Source organism: Phycodurus eques, chromosome 19 (assembly GCF_024500275.1).
Source record: "Phycodurus eques isolate BA_2022a chromosome 19, UOR_Pequ_1.1, whole genome shotgun sequence".
Lineage (NCBI taxonomy): Eukaryota > Metazoa > Chordata > Actinopteri > Syngnathiformes > Syngnathidae > Phycodurus > Phycodurus eques.
Window position 1 is genome coordinate 8,201,557 of NC_084543.1, and position 18,397 is coordinate 8,219,953.

General features: G+C 41.3%; 4 protein-coding genes across 5 annotated transcripts in view; 3 read left to right on the forward strand and 1 right to left on the reverse strand.

The window, feature by feature from the left end:
* The first annotated feature begins 58 nt into the window (after nucleotides 1-58).
* On the forward strand, nucleotides 59-1,405 carry LOC133418016 (NHP2-like protein 1). The gene is made up of 3 exons (XM_061706323.1): nucleotides 59-278; nucleotides 443-563; nucleotides 958-1,405. The coding sequence occupies exons 1-3, from the start codon at nucleotides 276-278 to the stop codon at nucleotides 1,218-1,220; spliced, it is 387 nt and encodes a 128-aa protein (XP_061562307.1). The 5' UTR covers nucleotides 59-275; the 3' UTR covers nucleotides 1,221-1,405.
* An 867-nt stretch (nucleotides 1,406-2,272) lies between these two features.
* On the forward strand, nucleotides 2,273-5,429 carry crym (crystallin, mu). The gene is given in 9 exon segments (XM_061705559.1): nucleotides 2,273-2,458; nucleotides 3,305-3,455; nucleotides 3,523-3,585; nucleotides 3,661-3,762; nucleotides 3,964-4,002; nucleotides 4,004-4,148; nucleotides 4,229-4,350; nucleotides 4,863-4,947; nucleotides 5,033-5,429. Coding segments are annotated over 9 exon segments (945 nt in total). The 5' UTR covers nucleotides 2,273-2,294; the 3' UTR covers nucleotides 5,107-5,429.
* A 660-nt stretch (nucleotides 5,430-6,089) lies between these two features.
* Nucleotides 6,090-12,512, reverse strand: rac1a (Rac family small GTPase 1a). Of its 2 annotated transcripts, XM_061705561.1 has the most exons (7): nucleotides 12,340-12,512; nucleotides 12,152-12,247; nucleotides 10,614-10,685; nucleotides 10,410-10,527; nucleotides 9,059-9,121; nucleotides 8,787-8,946; nucleotides 6,090-7,158 (listed from the first exon to the last, which is right to left on the reverse strand). In XM_061705561.1, exons 2-7 carry the CDS (start codon nucleotides 12,184-12,186, stop codon nucleotides 7,028-7,030), a joined length of 579 nt encoding a protein of 192 aa, XP_061561545.1. In that variant the 5' UTR covers nucleotides 12,187-12,247; nucleotides 12,340-12,512; the 3' UTR covers nucleotides 6,090-7,027. The 2 variants fall into 2 exon arrangements, with proteins under 2 accessions (XP_061561545.1, XP_061561544.1); XM_061705560.1 differs by having other exon boundaries at nucleotides 12,152-12,512.
* Nucleotides 12,513-14,605: 2,093 nt separating this feature from the next.
* The window catches only part of LOC133395220 (cytohesin-3), a 37,233-nt gene continuing 33,441 nt past the window's right edge, over nucleotides 14,606-18,397 (forward strand). Inside the window, exon 1 of the mRNA XM_061663975.1 lies at nucleotides 14,606-14,695. The gene's annotated coding sequence lies outside the window, so the exon portion shown is untranslated. The remainder of the gene's footprint in view (nucleotides 14,696-18,397) is intronic.

An 18,397-nucleotide genomic window follows, 5' to 3' on the forward strand; every position in this document is an offset into this window, starting at 1 on the left:
CGCTAAACGACGACGAAGAAGAAGAAGAAGACGGGGAAGAAGAAGAAGAAGAATTTCTCGTCGCTATTAATTGCAACTACGCATGCGCGCAAATCCACACGTGAAGCAAACGTTTGAACTAGCTTCAAGTAGTAACGTTTGTTCAGTTCATAACGGTGAAAAGTAAACCTGTTAATTTCGCGTTTTGTTGTTCTCCTCTCCCCCAGCAGAAGGGACATACTCCTCAGTGAAGCATTTCGCCGAGAGGGCCGAAATACCAAGAATAACTTTTCACAATGGTGAGTGATTTACAGAACGGGGGCTCTACAGGCTAATAATTAGCATGTGTGTGCTAACTGCTAGCTACATACGGTCGAGAGCAGCTCAACTTTAAAAGTCACTCTTCCACTTTAGTGCGTGTGATCATTTGGTTTCTCCCCCCGACTCCTGCTTATGTGTGCAGACTGAAGCCCCAGTGAACCCGAAGGCCTACCCGCTGGCTGACGCCACGCTCACCAAAACCATCCTGGACTTGGTGCAGCAAGCCTCCAACTACAAGCAGCTGAGGAAGGGGGCCAATGAAGGTGAGGGGGCTCCTGGCTTGGCTCAAATGCAATATAGTATAGGAAAAAAACAAAGGTTCAGAATTCTGTCCTTAACTGTGACTTTGCTGTTTGTGGTATTGTGGTTAAAGTGGTGCTATGAATACTGAACAATTTGAAAGCCACACAGCCACAGATATTACAGTGTGCAACGGGAGGATGGTGAGAACAATAAATAACTGCGCCTCGCATGCACATTTTGTTTAAATAATTTATCTGATTCTGCAATGAATTGATGTGTTAATGGTTAGAATGATAGATTCTAAAAATGCTGCATCCCTAGTATAATGTCCCTCGTCTTCAGAAAGGTTCAGAAAGACTGACATTTCTTTTTTGCAACCCTACACTAATGACCTGCTATTTTCCGACCTCCCAGCCACAAAGACCTTGAACAGAGGAATCTCTGAATTCATCGTCATGGCTGCTGATTCTGAACCGCTGGAGATCATCCTCCACCTACCATTGCTGTGCGAGGACAAGAACGTCCCGTATGTGTTCGTCCGTTCCAAACAGGCCTTGGGACGCGCCTGCGGGGTGTCGCGTCCCGTCATCGCTACCTCGGTCACTATAAAGGAGGGGTCTCAGCTCAAACCTCAGATCCAGACGGTCCAAATGGCAATCGAGAGACTCCTCGTGTAATTTTTTTCTTGTTGCGCTGTTCTTACAAAAGAGAAGTTCCAAGTCTCAACTTGGATATAGCCATGTTATGAAACATGTGGGATGAGAGGATCTTTTTCCCTTTATTGTAGGACCAATTACACATAAAGTGTATTTATTTTTTTTTGTCAGACAATTGCCTGAGTCATAATAAAAAAGGTATTTTTAAGGTGTTTTCTGCTTTTTTTTCCTCCTCCTTCTTGTCACACCACACAGCATCATTGTCAAAAGTTGATAAATGCCTTATTTCTGTAAAATACATGCAATGAGTAAAATTTTAAACATTAAGATTTACTGCTTGCCTTTTAGATTCATTGGTTCATTTTACTTGGAGTAGTATATCACAAAATGGATATTGGATGTTTTAACCTCAAAGGTAGTTCTTATGTAGTTATTTTCCCACACAATGTGAGTTAGTCTGCGTCAAAAATGCAAGATTTGCATTTCAAACATTTGTAAAGCTGAGTGTATATATATATATATATATAAAGAATAGTTAAAAAAAATCTTTACAAGGACACATTTTGTTGGGATAAAACTTTGTTAGGACAGTTTATTTTTTCCAAGATAAAAGTTGTAAAATGGAAAAAGTTCAATGAGGGAAGAAAGTCTTGATTTTCAAAAATACCTTTACAACTATTCTTGTAATATAAGTCTTATTCAGGAGAACAACTTTATTCCTTGAATTTTGTAATGCATCACAATCATCAGTTTTGGGGGAAGTAGGTTTTTGTTTTTTGTTTTTTTAGTATGTTGATTTTATTGGCCACCAGTTCCCATATATAGGCATGCACTTTAAAAAGCACGACATTATTATATACACACATTGCAAATTATTTGGCTGACCCACATGCTACGGCATGCGGATCCCTTGGGTCCGTGCCCGTGGACCCTAGCTTGAAAACCACAAGGCTTACGTTCAAGTCAAGTGTTTAAAAAAAACAAACAACCTTTGCGCTCTTGAACGCAACTCGGGCTTGACTGTGGACTTTGACCACGACTGCAGAAAGAGAACCGATCCCCTCTCCAGTATCTCAAGCGTGCTGCACTGCGACCATGGCTGCACCGCCGGTTGTCATCTCGGACCATCAAGTTTCTCGTTTGTTACCTTGCGGAGAGCTCATCCCTCGTCTGGAGGAAGCGTTGGCCAAATTTTCCCTCAAGGACAGCTCGGTGATCCAACCTGTGAGGTCGACTCTGCCTCTGCAAAAACATAACGGGTAAACTCGAGTAGAGATGGTTGCATGTGCTATGTTACTGGTGCTGGTTTACAAGCGTGAAGTGCTTGCAAAAAGTTTTGTACCATTGTTCTCACTTTTTTTTTTTTTTTGCCCGTGAGTGGGAGGTGAGCCATGATTGGAGGTACTATTCGCAGTTGGTCATTCGCGAAAATAAAACATTTTTTTCCCCTCACCCCATAATAAGATTTGCAATTTGATCTGATTTTTTTCTCTCTTTCCATAAAAAGAAAAAGAAAATAACTGACATTATTAAAAAAAATTGGGTAAACTGGCCCTTAAAACACAACCATTAATACATTTGAAATGTTTAACAATTTAACATCACTAAATTAACCACCGGCATGACTTCAGTGCTAACATTGCATGTTAGTAGGCTATGAAAGCCGCTAAGGGGTCAAATAATAATAATAATGTGACCCCAAAAAAGATTGATCGGTTAAATCAATTAATTGTCCAGCACTATGAGAGACCAAATAAAAACATTTTTTTAATGAGGATAAGCAGTACAGAAAATGAATGGATGGATGGATAAATAGTTTACGTTTAGCCCACCTACATGCTTTAAACATATTAAAACACACCATTTTTAACATGGAATACAAAAAAAATTGCAAGCACTAAAACATATAGAAAATACTGTACATCTGTGTGTTAGATATGTGCCTTCAAGGGGCGGGGCCTCTGCCCGTGAGTGTTTGGGTGCGAGCTGTGGCAGGCAACAGCTCCTGCATGAGTGTGCTCGTGTTTTCGTATTACTAAGACACTGTGGAACTCTTTTATATTGCAAAATAAAACATAAAAAATCATCAGGTGTCCTTAAAACAGATTCATGTGTTTGATGCCAACGTACATGGAAAACAACGGAGTCTTGTGCACAAAGTTTGTGGGCTTCTACAATCGGGAGAAAGGTTCCGAGTTGCCCTCGGTTCAAGCCACGGTGGTGCTGCTGGACCCCGAGAACGGAAGCGTGAAGGCCGTGAGTCGCGCCCGGGTGTGCACGACCTGCACACGTAAGCTGGTTTAATGGCCTCGCCCATCTGCAGGTGATGGAGGGAAATGGCATCACGTGCGCGAGGACAGCCGCGGTCTCGGCCATCTCTGCAAAGGTTTGCCCTCCGCCTCTCGCGTTTCACATTGAAAACATCCGCTAACAACGTGTTAAAAGTGTTCTTGTTGTACAGCTGCTGATGCCTCCCCAAGCAGAGGTGCTGGCCATCTTGGGAACAGGACAACAGGCCCTGAGCCATTACAATGTCTTCACTGAGATGTTTTCATTTAAAGAGGTACTAAAGATATTTAATCACACATTATACTGTACATTGTATACGATATACTATACACCAGAGGTGGGGGGGGGGGGGGACTCGATTCATATGACTCGACTCGAGTCTGACTCTATCAAGTGACAGCTCGTAGCTAGGAAATCTCGCAAAGGTGGAGTGCTAATTTATAATGTTGATCTTAACATTGACTCTTCGTGAAAGGTGCGCGTGTGGGGCCACAGGAAACAAGGGATGGACCGGTTTTCGGGGCTCCGTCAGCGGTCCCGTTACCTGCTGCGACTCCGCGGAGACGGCAGTGACGGGGGCTGACGTCATAGTGACGGTAACCTCGAGTTTGGAGCCGGTGCTCTTCGGCCAGTGGGTCAAACCGGGAGCCCACGTGGCAGGTGAGTAGCCAAAATAAGTTCATGTCGGGGAAACAGCTTCTTTTTTCCAGTTGACAACTAAAAACCTTGTCGCCGGGCAGCGGTGGGAGCTTGCAGGCCAGACTGGCGAGAGCTGGATGACGTGCTGATGGAGGAGGCGGTGGTGTATGTTGACAGCAGGGAGGGAGCCATGGCCGAGTCCGGTGACATCATCCTCTCCAAGGTCAGGCACTCGCTGTTTTATATAAAGACAGTAAAGTGGTGCCTTGAGATACAAGTTTAATTTGTACTGTGACCGCAATCATATCTCAGATCATCTTTCCGACTGAAAATAATTGAAATGCCATTAATCCGTTCTAACCTCGCCCCCCAAAATGAATACTTACATACTGGTTGTACATGTCAGTTCCTTAATTTTGAGACATTTACGAAAGTGTCAGGAAGAAAAACATGTTTTCATCTTGTCATTATGCGAAGTTGTGTGTAGAATTTTGAGGGGGGAAATGAATTTATTCCATTAGAATACAGCTGTAAAATTGCAAAATGCGCAAAGTGAAGCACTGTGAATACTTTGCGGATGCACTATACATCATACCGATCAATAGAATAATAACCACATTAGTCAATCAAAATGGAAGTGTTACTATCTTTTTAACGTACAATTTTGATACATTGAAGTAAGTAATGAAGTGCATGTATAGGTGAGGAAAAAGTGGCATCGTTGTTGTTTTTCAGGTGGAAATATTTGCAGAGCTCGGAGAAGTTATCAGTGGAGGAAAACCTGCACTTAGAGAGAAGACGACCCTGTTTAAATCCCTTGGTGAGCAGTAACCAGTATTTGTATTATGTACTTTCCCCACTAATACAACAGGATGATGACATTTGATGACTGTTATTCTCGACAGGAATGGGGGTCGAAGATGCAGTGAGTGCCAAGCTGGTGTTTGACCAGTGGGAAGCAACCAACAACCAACCGTGAAGCAATTTACATCTGAAGAAATGCCTTCATCTAGCCGTCCATTTTCGATAATGTTTCTCTTCATTAGTGTCTGGGTGGGCTTTAGCCAATCCCAGATGACTCAGTGTACACCTTGGACTGGTTGCCTGTTAAAAAAAAAAAAATGCACTTACACAATGTATTCGCTGTTAATTTGAACTACAAATCCTTTCAGTGCGAGGATACGAATGTAGACCATGTTCCTCTCTAATATAGTGTCACTTTGCTGTGAGTCAAATCAAGATGTCTATGGTTGGGGATTGGGGGGGGGCAGATGGTTACTGCCAGTTAAAGTGTGAGAAATAGGCAGGTTTTTTGTTTTTTTTAGAAGTAGCCATCCTTGTTGTATTTGAAATGTTTTTTTTAATTAAATTCTGTCATTTTTCTTGTTTAATAAAGGGTTAACATTTTTGCCTTGACATCACCATTCAATCACAGGACACATACTCAGCAGACAAACATTGCCACTCACACCTACTGTATAACCTTAAATGAATGGAGCTGCTCTCTGTGCAGCAGACAAACTTTAAGCACTTGTGTACCATACTGCCTGAAAATAGCAGAAGATACTGTGAAAGATGGTGTGTTTAAAAATGAATCTTAAATGTAGCAAAGCATCATAAATGAATGAACACGAATGTTGGTAAACATGCACAAAAAACAAAATACATATAGGTACATCATAATTTGGCACATATATGCACCGTTTAAGGCATGGGGGACCTTTTTCCTTTCAGGACCATAAAACATGTATGACAAAATAACCCCTTCCACCATTTTCTTTCGGGCTTACCCTCAGTAGGTTTGCCAGTGAGCTGGACCCTATCCCAGCTGACTTTAGGCAAGAGGCGGAGTACACCCTGGACTGGTCACCAGTCAATTGTAGGGCATTTATAGATAGCAAATTATTCAAATAATCTAAAACAACAAAATTCTGCCTGACTCAACAAGACACAAATCAAGCATCGCATTTTTGATGACTTTATTTATAAAATGTGAAATTATACCGTATTGGCAAAACTGCAATTCAAAGTGAGCGCTTTCAGCATTCCACTGAAACAATGAGTCTTCCTTTTTTGGGGGGTTGGGGGGACCAAAAACATTCAAAGGTTACAGGTGACAATCACATCGTAGGACAAACACGGGCTCCTCATGACAAACTGCAACAGGTGTGATCAAAAAAGAAAAGCTCTTTTAAAAAGAGCTTGTAAAATGTTAATGTTGGATAAGCAACTACCATAGGAAATTCAACTAATAAAGTCTCTGCACCTCCAACAATCACTTAGCATTGAAATGCTGTATTCTCAAACAACTTCCATATTTATCTAACCGACTGTGATGCTAGCATCGCTTAGTAGCTGCTGTTAAAAAACATTTCAACTACGCTTGTCACAAAGCATTCAACTGGTTCTTCATAAATGTTATATGCAAGTAAAAAACTAGGAAACGGACTGACTTAAGTCAGAGGGTAAACAATAGGTCCTTCAATGACAATTGAGAAGAAAATAATAAAAGGAGAAATTAATGAATTTTACCACAACCTGGCTGTAGAGCCTATTTTTAAAAACAGACTATTCTCTCATGGAGTTGTCCTGCTCTGAAGGCCTCAGGAATTTCTATAGAAAGTAAAAATGTCTTTGTAAAATATAACAACTTCATAATCCCAACACTGAATAGAAAGGACTGGATTTATTTCAGCAGCCATGTTGCTCCAGATCAAACAAAAGATTAGCATTATAATTTCTTTTTTTTTTTTTTTTTTTTTTTATAAACAAGGACCAGGTCTGATCTAGTAAGAGCGTTGAAATATATTTAAAAAAAGAATAATCAGGAAAGCTGGGAAACAATCTCTTCCTTCTTAGTGGCTGAGTTTGGACTGCAGCTGTTCCCGACACTCCTGCTTCTACAAAATTCTGCACTTCCTTCTCCTCTTCTTAACAGGCGGTGGGCACAGGACCGCCCGTATGGCTTCGTCGAACACCGTTTTAAGGCCGCGCTGTGTCAAAGCTGAACACTCCAAATACTTAACGGCACCTGGTGGACAAAAAAAATAAATTGGCTAGTTAGGAACAACAAACAGAAGCAGAGAGAAGGGACCTCAGGCAGCTGAGAGAATTCAGAAGCAACACAGAATTGGCAACATTTCTGCTCAACAGGTATGTTTAGCATGTTTTTGTTTTTCAAATGATTGTACATTCCAAAAAATTAAAGTTCAAATTGGTAACATTAAGTGTTATAGTAACACTCTTTTCTGAACAGCGATGTCAGTAACGCATTACTCTAATATGACCACTTTTTCTGAGTAACAAATCATCTAACACGAATAACCCTGTGGCTATGGTGACTTGCATAAGGCAAACAGAGGCATTTTTGGCTTGTAGAAGGAGCAGCTTTCATGAGCAACAGCAACTTACGGTTGGTAAGATGCCAGGTAACTTACAATATAGCGAACATGACCGAGGGGCCATTGTTTATCATACAACCCACAGTCAGGGTTTCATGGGGAAAAAAAAAAAAAAAAAAAAAGTTAAGTATACACTATTTTGTTGTCATTTTTCTTGGTAAAGAGTGTTAGAAAGCTTCTAAATATTAGAGTTCATGATTGTTGTTTATTTCCATATTAAGAACAGAGTTACGTTGTAATATTTGCCTGCCATGTGAAGCGCGCAACACATGGTGGGTTGATTATTCATTACGTGCTACGGAGAAATGAACAGAGTCTGGATCATCACGCGGCCACATTGGGTCTGTACAGCACTGCGAGTGTTTAGTGTGCACCAATGAATAACCGTGAAGACACCGTTTATTCACTTAGTAATTTATATTGTGCTCATTTGCCACGCTGCTTTGTGTACAGTAGTTACTGGTGTCTTAAACATCTTGTGAACTATAATGTGGTCATATTTCTGTGAGTTAAGAGTCTGCAGAGAAGTTTACTTTAGAATGTTGCTTTTTTTTTTTTTTTTTTAAATGTTCAAGTACTTATTTGGCACCTCAGGTCTGCACTAAGACAATGGCCATGGCTGTAGTCCACCTTCAAAGGAGTGCATTTAATATAGCTTTAAGCTACGTAGTAATATATACCAGGAAGTTATTGGTTCATTCTGTAAGTTGCTTTGACTGTATTGCCAAGTAATGTGTACAGTTAAGCTAATGCACTTTTGTACTGTGGATAAGCGATATGACTCCTACTTGGTAGCTACTGAATGCAACTAAGAAAGTAACTTGTAATCTAAGTTAGTTATACTAATCAAGTAATGAGCAAAGTAACCTAGTTAAATTTTTAAGGTAACTTGCAACACTGATTACAACTAAGTCATGCTACCAACGTAGCATCAGTGTCTAACGTCGGCTTGTTTACAATGCTAATGCTGGCATAGTATTGCTAGTGCTGCTGTTTTGTTGAAGCTGGGTATGCACTCTCTGTGACTATCAAAACTAGGCATTTTCATAATCGCATGCCATTATGAACGGCCATGTTTGAAAATCACGGCGTACGTTAGTGAGGGGCGTGGCTTTGATCAGAGAGTCACAATCGGGGAGGGAGTGATTAGTGAAGTGAGGCTAGATTCAAACCTTGCCTGCAGTTTTAAGATGGAAAACTCCCCTTTAATAATAAGTATTTTAAATGGTTTGCTCTTCTTGTGGTGTGTGGCACTGACTTATTTCTTTCGCCATGGCCAAGCCCTGAGGGTAGATGATGGGTGAGAGTTTCTTCTCCTTGAGCTTCTCGATGGTGTCCTTGTCATCCCTCAGGTCAAGCTTGGTGCCCACCAGGATGATGGGGGTGTTGGGGCAATGGTGTCTCACCTCGGGGTACCACTGGTGTACAAAGACGGAGGACAGACAGTGAGTGGCCTCAATGACAACAAACGATGCAATATGGAAAAACATTATTATTGTTATGATTATTAGAAGGAAGCTTCAATCTCACCTTAGCGCGGACGTTTTCAAAAGATGCGGGACTAACTAATGAGAAGCAAATCAGGAAGACATCCTGGAGGGGGGGGGAAAACAACATTGGACAAAAACATTATTATATAATCGTACATTTGAAAGATACATAAAAAGAAGACCTCTCTGGTAGTGGAATCAAACCTGAAGATTAGTATCTTTGTGACAAGAACTTTTCAGACAGCTCTTACATTGCTGAAGATTTTATTAGACTGTGGAAGTGTGCCCAATGTGGCCTGTGTCTCCTTTCTGATTATTTTGCATATTTATCACAGTTCAGTGCTTCCAATCATCAAGCCAATTTTAATACCTCACAAAGACAAGACAATACAAAATCCATAATGATTTTGTTTACTAAGGGTCCAATCTGAAGGAGTAATTGGAAGATGTGTGGCTTGTTAGAAAGTGCATTTGATATTTACAGTGGTTCCTTGACCTGAGTTTAATTCTAATTTAATAGAATGTAAATAATTAAACAGCTTTCGCACCATGATTTCATGCTTTAAATCAATGGGCGTCCTGGTACTAATTATCAGGAGGCAGTATATTACAAACATAATGTATACACAAAGACGGCGTTCAAAACTAAGCTGTAGTAATGGCCATTGTTTTTCCTCAGAGGATAAAGAATATACACTTGAGAGTATTATTATATAAGCCCATCTATTTAATTTGTATTGTGTTTTAGCATTAAGCTAGCGGACTTTTCTAAGGCAAAGTTATGTAGTTTGGGTAAATACACAATGCGTTGTTTTATGCTTAATTTGACAGTGAACTAACTGGGAGTGGCAATAAACAGTTGGAAGAAAGCACTTTGCCTCTTTTTGGTCACTCTTTTTGAATTGGTCACTATCTACCGAACTGCTGCTACTTATGAAGTTTGCTTCCAACTCAAGACAAACGACAATTTGCTGACTGATAGCTTGTATCGAAAAACGTATAAGTTTGGCGACTCATAAGTTCAGGTAACACTCTTGGGGTGTTTTTGTGAGATATTAAAATTGGTTAGATGATCTAAAACTTTTCGATGATAAATATGCAAAAACAAACAGGAAGGGGAATACTTTGTCATGCCATTGGAAATCCTGGAGAAACTCCATGTTCAATTAAGATTGTCTCACACTTTCTGAGACACAGAGGCAGATTTGTAGTGAGGACAAAAGGCAGAAAACAAGAGCTCTTTTACTCCCTTCAGCTGCCTTCCAGACTGTGTATAGGTACTATGGATACAAGGCTCCGAATTGCTGAGTGCGCACACTCTAGTCCGAGCCTGCCAAGTTGAAGGCATGACAGCATGGTGTGCGACAAGTGAGCGCTGCTAGTCTACGTACGGTCTGCGGGTAGGACAGCGGCCTGAGTCGGTCGTAGTCCTCCTGTCCTGCTGTATCCCAGAGGCCGAGGTTCACCGGCTTGCCGTCCACCATCACATTGGCTGAATAGTTGTCGAAGCTGAAGGCAGAGATGTTCAAAATCATTTGGAGGTGGAAACAAATACATAATCATTGTGTCCCTCCAGCTTATCAAGTGTGGCTTACACAGTGGGGATGTACTCCCCGGGGAAAGCATTGGTAGTGTAGCTGATGAGTAGGCATGTTTTACCCACAGCCCTGCGAAGAGAAACATCAGTCAACAGAACATTAGCTTTGCTTTAAAGTGTACGTTAATGTGTGTGCATGTTTTAATATATATATATATATATATATATATATATATTAATAAATGGTGCAGATACTGTAATTGCACCCCTAGAAATGCTACGATATTACAAGAATGATACGACTTTAATTGTTGTTTGTCTACATGTGGCTGGCGACCAGTCCAGGGTGCGCCCCACCTCCCGCCCAATGTCAGCTGGGACAGGTTTCAGCTCACCCATGATGCGGATGGATGGCTGGCTGGATCTTAATTAAAAACATGACATAACCATTTTCCTAAATAATGATATGCAATAGACTGGTGACATTTCAGGGTGTACTGTACCCCGCTTCGCCCAAAGATAGCTAGGATAGGGTCCTGCACGCCCGCGACCCTAGTGAGGATAAGTGGTACAGAAAATGGATGGATATTATACAAAAGATAATGATGCTTAGTTTTGATTGACAGCCTCAAAGATGTATACATTTCAGCGTTGGTTCATTATTGTGGTTGCAGAACTACACTTTTTAATATCCTATCTGACTTTGGGCGAAGCGGCCTACAGTACACCCTGAAATGGTCACCAGTCTATCGCAGGGCACATATAGACAAACAAGCATTCATCCTCACATTCACACCCATAGACAAGAGTACGGAGAGAATGTGCAAACTCCACACAGGAGGGCCGAAACAGAGATGCGAACCCCGAACCTCAGGACTGCCGCCAGACATTGGAAATGTTAATTTATTAACAACCATGTACTTGCGTTGACAAAAAGGGACATTTTTCCAAGAAGCACCACTTTGCAAAGAAGAGAAAAAGTATGGCAATTATTTCTGTAGAAAATACATGCGAATTAATGCTATTAATGCTATGGGAAAATATACCCCCGTATTACAAAGCTTGTTGTTTTGGGAAAACAAACAAAACAGAAAAAGCTAAATTTGTTTTGAATAAAGTAATGTCATTTACCTTTTCTACAACAGAAAAGGGAAAAAAATCAATTACAACAGGATTTTAGTGATTTTCTTTTAAAAAAGGGAAACAAAATAAGTATTTTACTTTTAGGCCATAACGCCCAGCCCTGGTTGACCTGCGTCCAAACGTTGCGAGATAAGTGTTCTTGCTTTATCATGACAAAAGATCATAGCAAAACTAAAGGAATAACCACACTCTTATTATTGTTCTGTTGATATAGTTTATAGAGGAAAAACATCTTTGCATGCCTGCTGCATAAGATGCTGTGTCTAAATTGGACCGTGAGGATAAGTGTGCCTGCTGAGCTATCTGGAACAACAGCTGTTGCTCATATTGGCAGCCTGTTAGCCGCTAACTGGGTCAACGTAAATAAAAGGAAAAGCAACACTTTAAGCCCTTAACCGCGACTAAAGCTGCCTGAGACGTCGCTGTGAACATATTGAATAAAGTTGAACTCACCCGTCACCCACTACCACACACTTAATGGCCTGCATTTGGCTCCTTGTTTAGCTCAGTTAGCTTAGCCGGTTAACGCCAGTCGAAAATCAATAAGTCCTTTAAAAAAACAGTAAAGACGTGAACGTTACAACGCTTCAATAATAATAATTAAAAAAAAGTTGGGTATCGAAGCAGGTATTGGCACACACCTGCCTCCTACACGGCAAGACTAGATGGAAAGAAACGCCAAAGTTGCGAGGAAAGGGAAGGCAACACCCAAGGTAGAAAAGAACAACTCTGGAGTCGATAATTAAATAGGGAAAACAGCCCCAGTTTGGGCAGCGATGAAGCCGGAGAATCCCTGCGAGGCACTTCCGGTCAAACCAGGACAGGCGGATGCTGCCACCTGCTGGCGGCAGCCTCTGACGTCATCAGTAATAGCCGTGCACATACTGGGTGTTGTGAAAAAACAACAAAAAAGTGTGTGTTCTCAATGTTGTTTTTGTTCGATTTGACCCTGTGCGACAAAGGCGGGAGTATTTAAGATTAAGAACATTTGTTTTGCTTCTTTTATTGCATAAAGTTTTTAAAAAACACCAGTCCTTGTCATTACAATGAAATAGCCATTCATTTTTCTTTTTTAACCTTTCAAATTCCAGTTTGGTAGTCTCCTCCATCGCCAATTTATATACGCTATCAAAAGAAATCAAATAACATTGTTTTTACAATTTTTTAAAATTGTATAATATAACACGTCATCCAATTTAAAATTTTAAATAAAATTCAAAATAATTTAATGAGTATAAAGTTTAAACAGTGCTTTGTCTGTTTGAGTCCACAAGACGTCTGCTCTCACCCGATGAAGGAAAAAGTCAACATTTTAAAAGCGCAATCAGGGATACAGTACATGCCTGCAATCCATTTCCCCTGGTTCAATGAGCTCATGAAACAGATGGTTGAACCCAGCTGAGGCTTTTGCTTTGGTGCAGTACTTACAGTATCTCCAGGTCCAGTGTGCATGTACAGTACTGTTTATGTTGCCATAAAAACTACTATAAACTAGGGGTTGAACGACTAAAGTTTTTTGTTTGTTTTTGTCTTTGTTTTTTTTAGCCCACGACAGCAGCATGAAATTCGAGTCTAGGTCGATTAATTGCTGATGTCATTGATATTTTCTTTTAGCAGAGCTCAGCAGACAAATTTTGACGGAGCAAAAACAAACGATTAAAAACACAACTCATCCTTACGCTGAATCTATCGTTGTAATTAGTGGGAGCCTGCGTGCTTCTCTTCAGCGAAATGGCAGATCTCATCTTGTGTTCCATTCCATAGCGCTCTGTAAGACCTGACAAAGTAGCCCGGTTCCAAAAAATTAAGCATTTCTGTTTCACTGTTTCTATTTCACTTGTGCTTTTATTGTATTCGAGGACTTGCATATTTTGCATTTTTGCTCAACTATTTCCACACGCTAGTATGGCCGCGTGCCATACTGCGACAAGTGTCATGATGTTGGTGTTGTATCACACAACTTCTATGATGAATAAAGTTGTTGCTGTTGGTGGTTGTCCGTGCATTATTGGACATGTCATTTTGGTGACAAAGATGGTGCTTCTCTTTGCGCCGCTGCCCTCGTTGCTCGCCGCAATTCCTATGGTCCCGTGGTATGAATCTTTTAAGACTAGTGGCGATCAGAATAGCTGAAGTTAACGAGGCTAACCGCCATTGTCATCCCCATTTAAGCGCAATGTCTGGCAAACGAACTTTGCCTCGTTTGCCAGACATTTCGCTTAAAGCTTACAACATCGACGAGGAGTAGTAAAGTCGACTCGGCGACTAGTTGACTAATCGGTTTAACTACTACCATGAGCAACTTGGTGGCTTAACCACTGGCACCGTGTCGGTTTTATTTCTTTGATTTGACCTTCTGAATATTTATCTCCTTCTCTCATCTATCTATGCCAGCGACATATAGTGTCAGGTAGAACAATTAAATGCGTTCCAGTTGATGTCAAAAGGAACAATTAAGCTGTGCATACACCCATTGCTGATCATAACAAAAAACAAAATAGCTTTGTGTTCAAATAAACAGGCACAGTTTTCACTCTGCGTGAGTAAATTAAGACAAACTCATATACAGTATTTAAGTATATACTGTATACTGTTTGGGGGGTTTTTGTTTGGTGGTGTGCCGTGAGATTTTTTTAGATTCAAATATGTGCCTTGGCTCACTAAAGGTTGGCAAACATTGCAGTAGAGTTCAGACCTCACATCCTCATACAGTAAATAGCCACCTCCTGCATAAGCTAAATGCAATGTATTATTCCGATAGAAGGAAACACGCACAAACACACACACAAATGAAAACTGTCGCGGAAATGTCATCTCCGCAGAAACAAGAGCTGCGCAGCATATGCAGATCGTTAGTCATCACATGGAGGGAGGGGACTTGTTAGGTCCCAAACAGTCACAGAGCGATGTTGATCTGATCAGAAAACGTGGCATGGTAACAATAGGGAATGAGTCATCTTGGTGTGCCGACTGGATCAGATGTAATGGAGCTGTGAGGTGAGTCACATGCTGATGTTGGATGTGATGGGAAGTTTCTGGTCAAACAAGACTTAAAACGCAGCTCGCATTTAGAAAGATGGTCCATGGCCTTCCTGTGTTGTGTCGCCCCTTTCATTCATCATGTGTGGCCTGCTTCAGTATGACTGCCTCTGTCTTTGAGGGTACCACGCGGTGGAAATTTTGCACAAGGGACAAGTAGGTTGGTGCGATACAGCATCCTGCACATGGCATTGGAAAAAAAAGCGCGTTGCCTTTTATATTTAATACAGAGTAGTGACTCATTCTTGCATTTTTTAATGCAGCTTCTCCTATTAAGTGTCACGGGGAGGAGAAGCCTATCTCGGCTGATGCTTTAAAGCAGGGGTGTCAAAATCATTTTTGTCACGGGCCACATCGCAGTTCTAGTTCCACTCGGAGGGCCGTTATGGCTGCAAACCTATATGATGCCTCATATTGTGACATATACACAAATTAATGGATAATTACTTTTGAAATCAGAAGCCAGTAAAAACTGTTTGTTCAACGACAGTATGAATCAATTTGATTTTAAAAGGGGGGTTGGTAACAAAAAATGCTTGCAATATCTCAATATTTTTAAAAGTGAAGCCAATTTGCAATTTTGGTATTTTAGCAAGAAACACAAAGTCGATGCACACACTCGCGGGCCACATAAAATGACGTGGTGGGCCGGATCTGGCCCCAGGGCCACCAGTTTGACACCTGCTCTTTAAAGGCAGAACACACCCTGGACTGGTCACCAGTCATCACAGAGTAGGGATTCAACTGTGAAATGAATCAGAATCATCTTGTCCCTTTTTAGTCTGCGTGTGACCGTCTGAGTGTGAGTTGTGGCCTACAGCAGCTCTCCGCAAGTATTCTCATTTTGTATTTGTGTGTTTTCATGTTTATCCCGATTAATAAACGACTGAAAGTGCGTCGGCGACTGTGGCGCTCCTTGCCCACATGCGAGGGTATTACAGTACCTTAATTGTTGCTTTTTAATTTTTTTTTTTTTTACATTTCACTCAGATGGGAGTGTATCGTATCTGAACGCGCCCCCCTCTCAGTTGGACACTTGTAAGTCAAGGTACCACTCTACACTCTTTTTGGAGAGTGTTCCTGCCAAATCTCCCTGTCCTTTTTCTGCTTCATGGCACAGCATATCCCTCACTTAAACGTTAGGATGCCGCCTGATGCTGAATTGTCATCCAGAACAATGAGCTGCAAGCTAAAAAAAAAATTAAAAAAATAAAAGCCTGAGAGAATAGTTGGGAAATGTGTTTGTCGCTGTTTGTGATAAATAGTTGAATTTGCGGTCATTTTGATCACATGTTGTAATACAATTGGTTTTGTGTGTGTGTGTGTGTGTGTGTTTGTGATCCAACTCTTCCCCCAGGGATTACACTCGCCTACATTTCCCAGAAGGCTTGTCAACAACTCTTTGTAAGCAACAGAAGATGAATATCTATTTTCAAAAGCTTTGGGAATGTGTTGACAAGCTGTCCAATGCTTTTTGGTTCGGAGTGTCGTTTAAATCAGACAGCAAATGGGAGACTATTGCAGAGTTGCGCTCGCTCTCCCTTTGCAGTAAATCAACAGTAGTGACTTTCATTATCAGAATCATTGCGGGGGATATGACCGTATCAACCCTCATGTGCATGCTCAGCTTCGCTGCACACGAACGTGGTCATCTGTAAGCACTCAGCAAGGCTCTGGGTCACTTCATCCTCATCTCCCTAGATGTGTTTATGGCATATCTTAATTTGGCTGACATCTACTGCCTTGTAAGGGCTAGCTTCCAGCACAATTGGCCCAACTTTGACGTTTTCTTCTTAAAATAAGATTACATTTCAGTGCTGGCTAGGGTATAGTTTGTGGGTCCAAAATTAATCAGCGAAGAATGAATAATAAATGTGACTCTCACACGATATTTGCGCATCCTCATTCATTTGCAGGACAGATGCTTTGTATCTAGATGGTAAACTCAGTGCATGTTGTGAATAAGACATGCATCAAGTTAGTGTTTTATTGCTCACAGGACTTTGGCGCGTCTGAACTGTGAGATCCAGAGAGCAGGAGTCCGATCATATAATTTCGGAACTGGAAACGTGGATGTCGGACATGGAATAGCCAACTGTAAGTGTCTCCAGCGAAGCAAGCACTCGATAACTTGCGAGCTGCCTCTGAGGCCGGAGGAATTATATGGTCACATGCTTCAAATGACTTGTGACTGCCTGTGCTGTAGAATTTGCTGACGCTAGAAGGAGGCTTGGGGATGGGTTGAAACCTATATTTGTCATGTAAGAAAGCAAAGTGCAAGCTAGAGAAGAACATGTGAAACACGTGTACTTTTTATTTTGTATACAGGGTGTTCCAAAAGTTTTTCCATTTCGGTTCCGGCATCATTCGGACAGACGTGAGGCCACCTGCATTTGACAGCTTAGGCGGTGCAGTTTTTGTAAGCATATCAAGTTGGGTTTAGACCATCAACCATAGCACTGTATAATGCTGCACTTTAAAAAAAAAAAAAACATACAGTAATCACATGGAATTTAAAGAATACAACTGTTTTGGCCACAATTTTTGGTTCAATTCAATGGACATTGTGCTGCTCCACCATGGCTAGCCAATTGACATGGGAGCAGCGTTGTAAAATTGCCACCTGGCAAGAAGTTTTTCTTTCCCCGACTGCATTTCGGCGCCAGTTTGAGAAGATTTATGGCCGTCACACTGCGCCAACGCGTAATACAATTTACGTTATCCATGGCAAGTTTCTCGAAAGAGGATCTGTTCTTGACAAACCATGCCGACGGCCTGTTACTTCCATCACTGATGAAAACAGTTGAGCATCATAATCTTCCGCTTGAAGCTTTTGAACAATGTGAAGCATGGGTCAAGCTTGATCATTCTCCGAAGCTTCTGCTAAATCGAGGTTTTCGTCGATGCTGTGTTAAATTGCAGCTCTCCGGTCAGACTTCCCCTGGCTCTGCGGCGTTAAGTGTTTTGATCAGTGGTGAATAATGAAATTGCACGAGTAATTGATAACCCCCTTAAAAAACTTTGCATCACACTGAGACCTGTATCAAATATTTGTTTTCCTCTCATGTAGCTAAGTTCAGGAATAAGTTACCAACATATTAGACACAGCTTTAAATACGATGCGATGTAGTTCCAGACAAGCACAATTATACAGGCACATGATGCGAGTTAGAGCAATACTTCCTGTGTGTCCCTGCCCATGTGAACTCGTGACTCAGCTCGCTTTTCCAGGGACGATCCTGAACCCGGCTCGCGGCTCAGAGTTCAGGAAGGGGGTGAGGCTGAGGACTCATTGTGCGACACCACAGGGGACAATGGAAGAAAGTTGGAGAACAGGAAGTGAAGTGATGAAGACGCCCTCGTTCTCCACCCTCTGTAGAGTTTGACGTCCTGACCCCTCGGGTCTCATTTATTTCATTTGAGGATTCAGTAGGCCTACACTCTATACAGACAAAAGATATCCAGACACTTGACGAGCTCAGGCGCAAAAGCGACACGCGACAGTTAGACAAAAATAGAGCCACCTTTTTTTTTAGCAAACTCTCTATCGATGAATTTCCTAAATGTACAAAACCAAACAACTTCAACAGAGGATTTTCTGCTTTGATGCACCTTTTTCAGAGTGAAATACATTTGTCAATGGGGCGGGGTATTTTGGCT